The sequence below is a fragment of the Nicotiana attenuata genome, chromosome 6 (assembly GCF_001879085.1).
Source record: "Nicotiana attenuata strain UT chromosome 6, NIATTr2, whole genome shotgun sequence".
NCBI lineage: Eukaryota > Viridiplantae > Streptophyta > Magnoliopsida > Solanales > Solanaceae > Nicotiana > Nicotiana attenuata.
The window spans coordinates 37,472,868-37,487,511 of NC_031994.1; the positions used below are offsets into that span (position 1 = coordinate 37,472,868).

Here is a 14,644-nt window from a genome sequence, read left to right on the forward strand (position 1 = left end):
ACCCCACCGCTCAACCCACCTGAACCTCCGTGTCCTCCCTTCTCTAGGCGGATCCTGAATTTTGAGTCAGTGGAGGTTGATTATCACTGCATCCACTACTCATTTGTGACAGTGGGTGCTACATTTGTATAAATACAAATGTTGCTACATTTGTATAAATACAAATGTTAAATTTTTTTGTAATATATGCAGAGGTGGAGTCCAAGGCAGTGAGTTCAGTCGAACCTGCTGTCGAGCGCTTGCATGTGCACTTGCTTCTCTTAAGACAATTCTCTTCATCTAGTTGTTTAGTTCATTTTCTACAGGGTCCATCTGATATGATAATTTTATTTTCAACTGAAGGTCTGGTTGTGAGTACGTGTTTGGGAGGTGCTTTTCTGGGCTCTATATTCAGCGGTTGGATAGCAGATGGGGTTGGTCGTCGCAGAGGCCTTCAATTGTGTGCTCTACCAATGATAATAGGTGCTTCTATGAGGTAAACCTGTAGACTAAACATTCTTAGTAGCTATACTAAGCCTTTTCAACTTGAAAGTACTGGTGAATATTTACTCTGCAATACCTTCCAAATGTTGTCAAGTCTTGAGTCCTCTTCTATTCATTGTATACTGGGATGAATGGGTATTATTAATAGAAGTGTCTAATCCCGTGGGTGATGTTTTTAGTCTTGCTATCTTTTGCATTGCCAAAGTCTCCTGCAGACTTATTCTTAAGAGTCTTGTAAAGGTTGCTTCATATGGCACATGTGTGTTTAAGTTTTCTTTTCCGTTTAAGTTATTGAATTATATCAACTGGAGGGAATACGAGAGGGTGAAGTCAGAAACTCTTGATTCAATTTTATTACAATACGAGTTTCTGGAACTTAACTGAAGGTTCTTCAACTGCATAAATGTAGTGCTGCAACAAGTACTCTTGGAGTTATGCTTCTTGGAAGGTTATTTGTTGGAATAGGGATGGGCCTTGGCCCTGCTGTTGCTGCTCTCTATGTTGCAGAGGTACATGATATTATCCTTTGCTCCTAATCCTATCTTTTTAGTTACATCTAATTTGTTTGACCAGGTTTCACCAGCTTTTGTTAGAGGCACCTACGGGAGTTTCACTCAGATTGCCACATGCCTTGGGCTCCTGGGAGCTCTTCTTGTTGGAATTCCTGCCAAGGATACTGTTGGTTGGTAAGGATCCTTTGGCCTTTATCTTCTTTTCCTCTATTTAGATTGAGTGATAGCGCTGGCCGAGATAAAGGAAAAAAATGTTCTACTCCTTTTATTCCATTTCACTGTTTGGACAACTATCTTTCTTCAATTTGAGACTGCTAAACTGCTTTTGTTGGTGCATATTAAGAAGTAATCGATTAGCATACATGCTTAAAGCATCCCATTATTTAATTGAATGATGTGCAACTACTTCTACAATGATGTCTCAGGTGGCGGGTTTGCTTTTGGATATCCACTATTCCTGCTGCCTTACTTGCTGTTTTGATGGAATTCTGCGCCGAGAGTCCTCACTGGCTTTTTAAGGTTGGGCACCATGCTCTTATATCAATGAGTGTCTTGCATTGGATAGGAAAGTGACATTAACAAGTTCAGTTTCTTGTGAATATTGCAAATTGTAAAATCTGCTTACAATTTAAACTCACTAGGTCACTCAATGGAAGACGCTCTTTATTTCAGTTGACAAGTGAATACTTGAAATGCATACGTGGGTGATCCATCTTTATAAACTACTGCTTGGTTTCCTGTCTTGAATATATATTCAAATCTTTTATATGCAGTCATACTCGAAATTGTAACACAATCCATCCAATGTTGGGTAAAATGAACATATTGATTATTTTAAACGTCTTTCCATGTCCTAAAGCATAACTCGTCCAATTTTCTCGGACCCTGGCTGTTTTAGGTGAATCTGCGGATACTTGAATTTCCTTCTAATTGTATATCTATGTTACGCATGTTTTCTTATGAAGCAACAGAATGAAATAACTGAAGGATATATAATCTTGACAGATTCCAACAACATTATCCTGATTGCTTTCTCTATTCATTGATGGGGTTTGTGTTCTTTCTCTGTACAATAACTTAGCAGGTTTAATACAACTACTAAACATTATTGGTTCATTCCTGCCGCCTTTTTGTCTTGGGGTCCTGATACTACAGCCAAGACTACACCGTATTTATACCATAGAATAGTTGGCATGTTATTATACTTGTCAAAAAAAAAAAATTGTATGTTATCATCGCTATCCGATGCAGGACCTTATTGATTTACTGTCAGTTCCGTGTTCTATTATTTACAAGCACTCGACATCTTATGGTTCTCTTACTTCCCTTTTCGCCTTTTGTTTCTGAACTTTACTCAGAGAGGAAGAGCTGATTTGGCTGAAGAAGAGCTTGAAAAGCTAATGGGAGCATCACATGTTAAATATGCCATTGCAGAAATGTCAAAGACAGACAAAGGAGATGAGGTGGATAATGTTAGGTTTGGGGAGCTACTGTATGGTCGTCATTTTAAAGGTATAATTATTGATGATGTGTTTTCATTCTGTCAATGTTTTCTTGTCTGAAAAAGTTAATGAATTTATAACTTTTGCCGATTGGACAGTGGTTTTCATGGGATCTGCCTTATTTGCTTTGCAACAACTATCTGGTATAAATGCTGTATTTTATTTCTCTTCAACTGTTTTTAAAAAGGCTGGAGTACCTTCAGACATTGCAAACACATGCGTTGGGATCGTAAACTTAACAGGTAACAGTCATCTCTCCATATCAAACATGTATAACACTCTTGGAGACTTGGATGTGTTGGTGATTTCTAATTTTACTGTTGTCTTTAACATCCACAGGGTCTATTATTGCAATGATTTTGATGGATAGGCTTGGGAGGAAGGTGCTTCTAATTGGGAGTTTCTTTGGCATGGTAACATAATCTTGTGCTCAATCCCATATCAATCAATACTCAATAGGAGCATGTAGTTCCAAAACATGTGTCTGTGCTTGGTTGCTTACCATGGTTTGTCCTAGACGTGTCACTATATTTTGTTTTCTCATGCTTAAACTTCTGAGATGTTTTTGGTTCAGGCAATTGCAACGGCCCTTCAAGTAACAGCAGCGAGTTCATTTGTACCAAGCTCTGCAGTATTATTCCTATCAGTTGGTGGGACCCTACTGTGAGTAATACACTTCAAGATTGTCGTTGTTGTAGTGGTTGATTACTCATAGATAGGAGTAGATATGCTCTTTATACTGTTGTAAAGCACCTAAGAGATGAAGATAAGTAGTTTCAGTACTGCTTCTGTGGATAATTGTTTCAATTGATTTCTAGAGAAAAGTGTCATGTACTTGGTGACTGTTAAATCAATGAAAGATGAGACAATTTCATGCTATAGGTAGCTTTATTGACTATTATGAAGATAACTAGAAATGCACAAAAAGCAAAGGCTGGTTGTTTTCTTTCAATAATGGAAGTTATTTATGTTAGGTATGTCTTGGCATTTTCTTTGGGCGCTGGGCCAGTCCCTAGCCTCCTACTGTCAGAGATATTTCCTGGCCGGATTAGGGCAAAGGCAATGGCTTTCTGCATGGCTGCACATTGGGTATTTTCTTCCTGCTCTTGATTCTTTTGTTTCATGCTAATTATTCTCTTTGCTTTCTCCTTGGATGAACAATATATGATGCAATGTGTTCATAAGCAAACCTTCAAGTCTGAGTAACGTTTTTTATCTGCTTGAGGTTATTGAGTATTGGGATGACTCGGGTCCAAACAGAGTGAAAATGGATGTTGAGGATTCATATGGCCAACTTTAACTTGTTTGGGCTTGATGCAAAATACTAGTTGTTGAGGGAGGGGGTGACTGTAAGGAGGGGGATTATTCACTGGTATTAGCTTGGAATTACACATTTAATAGAAACGCATATTTCTCATTGATTAATACATAAACTAGCTGTCGAGTCATTTGACACAATGAGACGCTGCTGAGAGCATCAGCCTAAATGTACACACATAGCCACATTGGGCGTAAGTCAAACAGACCCGTGCAGGTAAATTCATCCATCGCAAGTCACAGGTTTGAACCCTGCTGCAGAGAAAATCATGGTATTTAATTGGACAAGGGTAGCGGGGCGGGCCCATTATCGCCGAGTTCCGAACTGTGTGCCACTAGCCCTTCGAGAAGTCTCGGTTATCAGTAAAAAGATCATTGCATCTTGAGCCAGAGAACTGTTCTGTCTGCACAATCTACTTAAGTGGTAATTAAACCAATTGCGTTACGTTGCTCATTGCATGACAAAATGGATCTCCTTGTTCTAAGCCCCTTAAGCTGCCAAGAAGCAGAAAAAATGAACTATTTAGAGTGATGGGGGACTCTAGGGGTATCCTAATTCACCCCGAAACTTGTTCTACAGTATTTATTTCGTATTCTTTGCTTCAAATAAGAATCAAATCTTTGCACATGATCAACTCTTTGAATCTCTGACGAAATGTTGGATGGTCAAAGTATTTTGTGCTTAAAATAAAAGTCTGCCCAGAAGACTTTTGACATCATTCTAAGGGAGATCTAAAATTTGGCTGGTAAATGTAAATACTGTTCTGAGCGCAAAATGGTATGAGATCATTTTTTATATATAAAAAATGGAAAAGAAATGAGATGGCTACTTATGTCCCCATTCGCATTCTAGTTCATGCTTGGTTCAGCTACATCAGTAATTTGTATTGTGAAGTGTTCTTGGCATTTGCCATTTATTATAATTTTAATTATTATTATTCTTGTTGTTGCTGTTGTTGTTGAAATCTCATAGCTTTTGTTTTATCTGAAATCTCATACCTTTTTGGTGAGACTGATGCTTTAATTTTTCGTCTTTTCTTTCCTAATGTATTCTGATCGCATATTTTGCTCTTTAACAGGTCATCAATTTTTTAGTTGGTCTTCTGTTTCTGCCGATGCTTGAGCATCTTGGACCACAAATTGTGTATGCAATCTTTGCTGGTTTTTGCTTGTTGGCAGTGGCCTTTGTGAAAAAGAATGTGGTGGAAACAAAAGGAAAAACATTACAAGAGATTGAGTTTGCTCTGCTTCCGGCTCATTAGTGGTAACTGGATCACACACTATATTAGTCAGACTGGGAAATGTTCAGACGTAGTGGTTGAACATCCAAATTCTAGCCTGCAGCTATTTCTTGATTTGTTCAAATTTTGGAGTGTGTTCATAGGCGAGAAGGCAGTGACGATGAACAATCAGAGATAAAGATTGTTGCAATGCGAGTTTTTGCAGGGCTTGTCACTGCTTATTGTTGCTGCTATTCTGCTCACTCCACTGGTCAGTGACTATTGCCTGAGGGAGCATGAAACTACATCTGCCTCAGCCAGTAGTAGATCACATACATACAGAGTACCTATTATTGCTGTTTGTATAGCCTTTCTTTTAATTTTTGCCTTGATCTGATTTGTGTAATTAGCATGGCACAGAAAGGCTGCTCTGGACATTCCTTACAGAAATAATGTTATAGAAATTTAATTAGCAATATATATGGTAGGCTGGTAGCTGCTTGCTGTAACAGAAATATTGGTAGTACTGTAATACGTAATTGATCAATGTAGCTGAGATTTTTCCCAATTTGGCTTCAGCAATGATTTTGTTATGTTTGCTATAATATCTCAAATTGCCAGCTAGCTAGGAAGCCAAACTGTCAAGTATGTTGGCCATTCTCATATTTTTCTCAATAGAATTATCTGCTCTAAGTGATCGAGGGCTTTGGTTCAGCAGTAAGGACTAGTGGCGGAGCCGGAAATTTCTCAAGCGTGTTCAAATTTGAAAGAATTTCTCAAGTGTGTTCAAATCTGTTGGGACCAAACTGGGTTTGTTGTTGTTGTTGTCTTTCAAATTTGAAAGAAGTAAAAAAAGTTTCCGATAAAGGGTGTTCAATATATGTTATGTAGCTCTAAAACCTGATATTTTACCTATATACGTAGTGTAATTTTCCGACAAATTGACACCCTTACCAAAGTGTAACTTCGCCCTTGATAAGGTCATAGCACATGATGTGTGGATTAGTCCCCCGTCACAGGTTTGAACCATACCACAGACAGAGCCTGGTATTTTAGTTGGGAGGAGAACAAGAGGGGCAAGGCTCGTACTCTCCCAAGTTCTGAATCTGTGTGCTAGACAGAGTCGAGCCAAAAAGCTGTAAGGAATATCTGCGATATTCTTTTATTGAAAAAAAAACTGATCGTCTTGGTTGTATGTAAGGTACAGTTTGGTAATCACGCCATAATGCTAAACATGTACTACATATTATTGCGTTTAGTCATGCATTAGCTGTTATAATGATGCTAAGCATGTCTAGTTATATGATATAGTGGCTTATTGTGAACTTCATTATTCTCTCAAACTGTTTTAATGCATCACACGTCTCTCCGATCGATAAGTTGACTTTGAATAACTTTTCTTTTTTGGACTTTGAATTATTAGCTTCCAGAAAGCAGTTTCTTTTTCTTTTTCTAAATAATAGTACGCAAGAAAAAAAATAACAGCAAGAGAGTTGAAGAGTGAAATCAGAGACGAGGATAGCCTAATATATCTACAACGAAAATAAAACTACTAGAATGCTAATTAAAACAATAAAGTCAGCATCATTATAACAACATCCATATATAATAACCATTCACTATAAATCCAAGTTTTTGAAACCGATTTTAACATTACATTATAAAATATGTTCTTTATGACAGCACTTCACTATAGCAGTCAAAAAATATCGGAACAAACGATTATCGGTACAAACGAGTCTGTTATAGAAAGGTTTGACTGTATATGAAAAGGGACGTTGTACTAATCCTCTTTCCAATTTGCAACTAGTCACCAAACTCGGCTAGTTGCAAATGAATACATAGCCAACTTGGAATAAAATGCTCTTGGAAGCTTCTTGTAATTAACTTGAGTTATAATTAGAAATATTCGTACTACTATTTTACCTCCTTAATTTTGTGCAGTTCTGTGATTTTGGTAGAATCCTAAAATATTGTATAACGTGGAAAAGGACATGCAGCTAATCTGAGTAATCTCATTGATTAGTTTTTCCAAGTCAAAGATGCCATCTACTCTGGACATGTCTGTTTTCTCGTCAACATATCACACACAACCATTTCCCCTATATTATATGAAAGAAAGAGCTCATTTGATATTTGAGCAGAAAATTTTCTTCACCCTACTTGAGGTATAGGTGTAAAAGTTTTGAATACAATGGGAAGAGTTGAAGAAAATAATGAAATAGAAACTCCTGAACCAGTTGCCTCACAGCCTCCTCCACAGTACCAAGGAGTAAAGGATGTACAGCCGCCATCGCCATCGCCATCGCCATCGCCATCGCCATCACCATTACCAATTGGAGCTCCCTGGAGCACTGGCTTATTTGATTGTCATTTGGACCAAACTAATGGTAATTGAATTTTTTTTTTCCGTGCCAATACTATTGGAGAAAACAATATAAGAGAAGAAAGTCATGTTTCCTCTATATATTAATGAAAAATTTAATTAAAAGAAAAACTAGGAACATCAAGGATCGGATTAAAGAACATTCTTGTTTGTGCAGTTGTCACGACAAACGTTCTACTGACTTAAAATCCTTGATCCGCTTCTGTAGAAAATCCTTGATTCTATAGTTGTTTAGACAAACATTTACTGACTTAAAATCCTTGATCTACTTGTAAGGAATATTCTTGTTTGTGCAGCTGTTATGACAGCATTCTTACCTTGTGTAACATTCGGACAGATAGCAGAAGTCCTCGATGCAGGAGAAATGAGTAAGTCCCAAATGTGCCTGCAATTCTTTTTACATCGTCAGTATATAGAAGTTAAACTCTTTCCCTCTTATCTTTTCCTTTCGAGCAATAAAACAGTGTCATTGGTGAACGAAGAGTAGTTGCTGGCTTATGCTGTGAAATAATATTCCACTAATTAAGGATTGATTTTTTTTATGGTGATTGCAGCATGTCCTTTGGGGACTTTCCTATACTTGCTGATGATGCCTGCTGTTTGCTCTCAGTGGATAATGGGCTCCAAGTATAGAACTAAGCTGAGACAGAAATATAATCTTGTGGAAGCTCCTTATTCAGATATAGTTTCCCACATTTTCTGTCCATGTTGCTCTCTTTGTCAAGAGTTCAGAGAGCTTCAACACAGGGGACTTGATCCTGCTCTAGGTATGTATGTCAAACTTGGTACAATAATCTTTTCACCATATTGTAGGCAGGAGTATGGAGCCTTGGCGTAACTAGTAAAGTTGCTGCCATGTGACCAGGAGGTCACGGGTTCGAGCAGTAGAAATAGCCTCTTGCAGAAATGCAGGGTAAGGCTGCGTACGATAGACCCTTGTGATCCGGCCCTTACCCGGACCCCGCGCATAGTGGGAGCTTAGTGCACCACAATTGCCCTTTATACTGTAGGCAGGGCGGAAGGGGGGGGGGGGGGGTACGGTGAACCCCTTCGCGGAAAAATTACATCGTACATATAATGCAAAATCTATTTTCTTGAACCCCCTTAGTGGAAATCTTGCCTCCGCTATCGATTGTACGGTGTAATTCAGGCCGGTTATTTTTCTTGAATCGAATACGTGAAAATATTTTTGTTGATTTGTGGTGATGGAAATTCTAATCCAAAGTTTTAACCTTGTTCTAATACCATTGAACTGAATGTACAAGAAAGAAATAATTTTCTAACAGGAGTGTGAAAAATGTGATGCAGGATGGAATGGTATTGTTGCTCAGCAGCATTATGGGAACCAACAAGTGAATCAAGCTCCCCAAGTACAATCCATGTCTAAGTAAAATTCAAGATTCTGATTCTTTATTTGTTTGAGTTGAGGTTGTAATATGTTACATGTGTTTTGCTACAACCACATTCTGTTCATGTGTAGTCTTATTATTTATTCTACCATCTTGTTGGTAGTGTTGATTGTTGTACTATATTTCTAAAACTCCATTTTTGTTAGATTATTGTTTTACTGGAAGCAATACCTTCTGGTCTATGTGCTACAAACAAGACAAATCAATCTTTGGTATGCTGTGGAGAATTCATCATATGATATCAATCAATCAATTACGCGTCAGTTCCAAACTAGTTAAAATCGTTAATATATATCCTCTACAATATCAGATTTAAAAAAAAAAAAGAAAAATTCTCCCAGAATTTAATTCAGGGGATAAGGAGAATCTCTTCATTCCATGATTTGATGAGAAGTCCCTTTATTCTCGTAAGGGTAAGGTGTGCGTGCACACTACCCTCCCCAGACTCCACGGTGTGGTATAATACTAGGTACGTTGTTGTTGTCATCGTCACTTTATTCAAATAAAATGAATTAGCAAGACGAATATTTGTGCACAGGGAAGCCATAAACCAAGCGAACAAGAACAAGGAAAACAAAGAGATCTTTGGGAGTTCCATACTTCCGTGTATATGAAAATTGATTTTGCAATGATCTAATGAAGTCTTGGCATCAATTATTAGTTGGGCCGGTCGATTTATTGCTAAATATTTGCGTGGAAATGACACTGGATAGCCACTTTTAAGCATACTGTTTAAAATACATCCACAGTTTATAATGTATTTAAAGATTGACCAATTCGCTTAAACTTCAAGATACGACGTCCTGAAGTTTAAACCTTGAAATTCAAACTTCAGGGATCGTGTTCTAAAGTTCGAAAATTGTGTCCAGAGATTCGAATCTTATGTCCTGAATTTTAAATTAGCAGTTTAGAAATTCAGGTTACTTCGTCCTGAAATTCAAATTAATAGCTCAAAAGTTTAGGACACTAAGTCATGAATTCCAAATTAACAACTCAAAATTTCAGGATACAGAAATTCAGGATACTTAGTCCTGAAATTTGGGTGAATTGACTAATCTTTAAAGACATTGTAAATTTATGAATATATTTTAAACAGCAGGTTTAAAAGTTGCTATTGGGCTAAGAACTGCAGTAACTTATGAAACTAGTTGGGCCTCTAACTCGATCATATTTTTCTTGTCGGGCCTTCATTTTACTTGATTTTTTTTTGCCAGTATATCTGTATTTTCCAGAAGTTAGGTTTGTTTAGAATGGAAGGAAAGAAGACGCTAGAATTTAGACGACATAGTGAATTTATATAGTTGTTATATTTAAACTTGTTATGTGCACATATGGATAAAGTTCCTATAGTTTAATCCCAAATCCACAAACCCATGGTTGAATCAGCTGCTAATGATAGATTGGTAGTATAGTAAAATACAGAATTAGTCGGATCATCATTTCTCCTCTCCTTTTCTGTTATGGTCACAGTTAATTTGACTTATCATTAATGTTTTCATAAGTTTTATTGATTTTACATTTTACTTCATAAACCTATCTTAGTCAAATTAAGTTGAAACCAGGAAGTGATACATTCTTTACAACGTTAGAAAGCAAGGACAAGGCGTTCATCATATTGCTGTTTTCGGATATTCTAAATCATGTCCTCCGGCTGAAAAATGTTTTTTCTTGAGCCGAGGATCTATCGTAAACAATCTTTCTACCTCTACAAGATAAGATAAGATCTGCGTATACAGTACCCTCCCGATACCTCACACTGTAGAAATACACTGAATATATTGTTGTTGTTGTCGTCTTGGTCTTTTATGATTAGTTCTATAATTGGGTTTCCAGCTACCGACTGACAATAGACAGGATTAAAATACTGTCCATTATCATCATTATACCCAAAAAGCACAAACAAATGAATAAGGAATAAAGTTAGAATGAATATATTGTTTGATGCGGTACCATAAAAGGAAGAAAGAAGTTGTGGTACCCGGTTCAATGCAAAACTTATTGGGATCGCTTATATACTATAATATGGTTAAGGGAATACATTATAGTTAGACGTACTATTTTTTTAATTTTTATTTCCATAGCTATAATTTACAAGCAGAGACTAAGTACAAAATCTAAATACTTCTAAGTAAGTTGAATTAACCAGCTGGTCATTTGATCCGAGATTAAGAGATTTAACAACTCAACTTATTTGGATGTTTGTGGAGATTCTGATAATCCATAATCGTAGCTTCAATGATGGTCATAACATGTGTGATTTTTCTAGCTAGTAACCAAATTAAGTCTATTGAACGGCAAACATGCTCAGTAATATTGCATTATCTCATCGAGTAGGGTTAATCTTTCCTTTTTAGAAGTAGTGGATCTAGCATTTCCTTACCTAAACTACTGTTATGCTTGACCGAGGGTCTATCGGAAACAGATTTTCTACCTTAATAAGGTAGGGGTAAAATGTTGCACACTACCCTCCCCAGACCCTACTTGCAAGAATATACTAGGTATGTTATTGTTGTTTAAGCAATAGATGTACTAGGCATGGTTTCAATAGCATCCATTGTTTTAACCTCCAATTCTGCCTTTTAGCTTCCTTTGGGACCGATTCACTCTTAAATTGACTTAACGCAGTGTTTAACCAAAAATATGTATTTAAAAAAACTCGGGTTACTGATAACCAAGAAATTTCGTACTTTCTCAATTATATGAAAGAAAAAGACAATAAGTAAAGAAATAATTGATTGCAAAGTCAAGATAGCAGAAAAGTAAAGTGAATATATTCCAATATAGTCTCAGATGATCCTTACAAACGAAATTCTCTTCCCTTTTATAGGAGTTTACGAATATAACATTTCCTCCCTTGTATGGCCGGATCATTATGACATTAATGACATTAATGATCTGTTTATAATTGACAATCGTAACTGTTTGTGGAGATTTTGTAACGGTTCCAATTCTTATTCCTCATTAACTAGAGGTTCGTGAATATTCCCCTTCTTACTGTCTTGATTCATTCAACCCATATTTACTGAATGATTTAGACACGAGCAACTGCATCCCTTCATCCCGTGAGTAATTTGCCCGTGCCTCTTGTATCTCGTGCATCTTCTAATGCAATATTCCAGCTGTCATCTTCTTAGTGATCCACGTATTATGTCTTGTTAGCCACACATAATTCCACGTGTCATATTTATTTTTTACTAATACAGATAGTCCTCCCACTTGCCGAATATTAAGCAATTGAATACTTGGGAAGTGGTATGTATTTATGGCAGGAATTTTTGCCGCCGTTTCCCATGTATCATTATGTCTTCTTCAGAAACAACGCATCGTATGTCACTTCCATTTAATGCATGTGCCATGTGGCCTCCGCCGATTGGGTCTGCGACACTTCAGCATTTTTTAGGGCTTTCTTGCGGCTGCGTCAATCACGAAGTGACTACTTCATTATGATGTTTCCATCATGACTCACTTTACATGACGATTGCTCCTTCTTATAAATACCCCATGCGCCTTTAGTTTCGCGAAACCCTTCAATCTACAGTATCCTTCTCCTCTAATTGTTATTATTCTTCAGTTCATATTACTTTCTTGCATCCATGTCTTTACCAAACCCCAATCCTCGTAAAATAATCATTGTAGATGAACTTCCTCCTTCAACTACTCCTGTTAGGAGTAGAAGAGGAGGTAGGTCACGTAGCTTAGGGTCTTTATCTATCCGTGGTTCTACTTCTCAACTCAACATTGTTACCCCTTCTTCATCTAGGACTAGGCCCATAGATCTTCAGCCAAAAATAGGGAATCAGATGAACCCCTTCGAGAACCAACAGTAGATGAAATTATCCCTGCGGAATTTTCTTTCTCCACTGATCGTGAATCAATTAGAAACCAAGTTACTTCTATGACTTCCCATGATCGTGTTGATGTCTATCCTTCTCATATTACTGATGGTTTGATTTCTCTTGTGCGAAGAGAATGCTATTGGAAGCCTGATTTTCCAATTTTAATTCCTGGTCCAAACCAAAGGATAACTTCGTTCCTGTCTGGTTATTCTTTCGTTTACACATATCCTGTTACTTTAGGTTTCAGACCCCCTATCGACCCAGTTATCATAGAATTTTGTCGCTTCTTCAACGTTTTCTTAGGACAGATTGGTCCTATTATATGGAGAGCCGTTGCATGTTTACGATACTTATCTAATTTGGCCTCTTTACCCTTCACTTCTCAACACTTGCTTCATCTGTATTCCCCTAAGTTGTTCCGCTCAGGGGTTTACACTCTCGCTGCCAGGAGCAAAAGGGTTTTGGTTAGCTCTGAAGATGATAAGGACCGTGGCTGGTATGCCCGTTTCATTGCTGTTGGAGCCATGCCTTTTCCAGAGAAGTGGAATTTTGCACGTAAGTTCTTTTTCATATTTTTCTTCTTTTATGAAGGAGGAAGAAATTGATGATCTCATGGACGTTTTTTCTCTTTTTAGCAACCATGGAAGTTTTTGATGAAATACCAGACTTCCGTGCTTGGGTAGAGAAGATGTTATCGGTTGCCCCCATGGAAAGAAGATCATGGAAATACCTTTCTCATAGGTTTGGCTGGAAAGTCAAAACTCATGGTATCTTTTCCTTTAATTTTTTTCCTTTCTTTCGTATTTACTTGGGGATTTATAACTTTTTCCTTTGTTAAGATTTCCCATTCGAGGTGTCAGTGCCGCGTCTATTACTTTACAAGGCTTTCTTTGTCTCTTGCTCAAGAAATGATTTTAAATTCCTCATCAAAGAGAAAAGCTGAGAGAGCTCATGGCTCTGATGGTGAAGAGGAACGAGAAGAGGGTTCCTTAGTGCGCAGGCCTCGGGCTAGAAGGCGCGTTATTTCGGATGATGAAGTCACCCCTCCTCCAAGTTCAGTTCCCGTGAATGATCCTGAAAGTGTTGTTTTAACGAGCTCTGATGAGGAGATGAATGTTGCACCTCGTGACTCTACTGATCAATTGTTTTCCCGGGGTTTTGATAATGAAGATTTTGACTTTGTTTCTGAAGAAGCTCCTCTTGCCTCTTTCCCAGTGTCCGCTCCCACTGGTCCTCAAGTTTTTGCTCCTGTCGCTGCTGCTACTGCTCCTCTCGTGGATGTTTTCACTTTCTCAACTGTCCCTACTGCTACCACTTCTCGTATTGAAGTTGGTTCTTCCAGTAGCAATAGGATGAAAAAATTTACCATTGAAGTCCCCTAGGATGGTAATCTTTTGAAAAAGTCTGGCCAAGTTGATGTATGGCTAAAACCTTTAGTTGGCCCAGTTGAGAAGTCCAAGTTCGAAAGCCACAGTTCTTTAACATGGATGAATGATATTGTTCATTCATCTTTGAAGGTACAAGCCTTAGCTTTTTTCTTACTTCCCTCGTGATTTTTATCTTTGTTTGATAATCACTTCTTTCCTTTCTTGTGTAGATCAATTTGATAGGCACGGAGCTTATGAAGAGAATTGTCAATACCGAGCAGCTAGTCAATGATTATCGTAGGGAAGCAGATAATTGGAGGGAACAATACGAGAGTCTTCAGTTGGAAAAAGAAGTTTTGGATGAGGAGAAGTGTGCTTTGTAGCAGCAAGTACAAGTGATGGCAATTGGCAATTGAAAAAGCCTCTTCCAGTCAAGTGGGCACAGACAAAGACATTCTTGAGTCTTCGTTTGCCTAGCAGCTTTCTAATGCTACCGAAGAAATTAGGGGTTTGAAAGACTTGTTTAATCAGAAGGAGGTTTACGCCAGGGAGATTGTTCAAACGCTCACTCAGGCTCAAGAAAACCTCCGTGCATCTTCAGACAGGGTCCAG

The 14,644-nt window shown here is 37.7% G+C and overlaps 2 protein-coding genes across 4 annotated transcripts in view; both read left to right on the plus strand.

Moving 5' to 3' along the window:
* Positions 1–5,612, plus strand: part of LOC109226840 (probable plastidic glucose transporter 3) — a 7,290-nt gene extending 1,678 nt beyond the window's left edge. For all 3 annotated transcript variants that reach the window (XM_019391726.1, XM_019391724.1, XM_019391725.1), the window contains exons 5-14: positions 343–475; positions 893–992; positions 1,057–1,169; positions 1,421–1,514; positions 2,354–2,507; positions 2,596–2,739; positions 2,837–2,910; positions 3,072–3,160; positions 3,472–3,586; positions 4,894–5,612. In XM_019391726.1, coding sequence (XP_019247271.1) covers positions 343–475; positions 893–992; positions 1,057–1,169; positions 1,421–1,514; positions 2,354–2,507; positions 2,596–2,739; positions 2,837–2,910; positions 3,072–3,160; positions 3,472–3,586; positions 4,894–5,076 — 1,199 coding nt within the window. In that variant the 3' untranslated portion in view covers positions 5,077–5,612. The remainder of the gene's footprint in view (positions 1–342; positions 476–892; positions 993–1,056; positions 1,170–1,420; positions 1,515–2,353; positions 2,508–2,595; positions 2,740–2,836; positions 2,911–3,071; positions 3,161–3,471; positions 3,587–4,893) is intronic.
* On the plus strand, positions 7,132–9,058 carry LOC109226841 (protein PLANT CADMIUM RESISTANCE 8-like). Its single transcript, XM_019391727.1, has 4 exons — positions 7,132–7,424; positions 7,717–7,788; positions 7,975–8,187; positions 8,729–9,058. The coding sequence occupies exons 1-4, from the start codon at positions 7,229–7,231 to the stop codon at positions 8,809–8,811; spliced, it is 564 nt and encodes a 187-aa protein (XP_019247272.1). The 5' UTR covers positions 7,132–7,228; the 3' UTR covers positions 8,812–9,058.

Excerpts from the sequence above, each read along its gene's own strand:
- LOC109226841 (XM_019391727.1), top strand. The coding sequence starts at position 7,229 with ATGGGAAGAGTTGAAGAAAATAATGAAATAGAAACTCCTGAACCAGTT. Across the intron at positions 7,425-7,716 it reads TCATTTGGACCAAACTAATG|CTGTTATGACAGCATTCTTA; the intron begins GTAATTGAATTT and ends TTGTTTGTGCAG. Across the intron at positions 8,188-8,728 it reads GGGACTTGATCCTGCTCTAG|GATGGAATGGTATTGTTGCT; the intron begins GTATGTATGTCA and ends AATGTGATGCAG.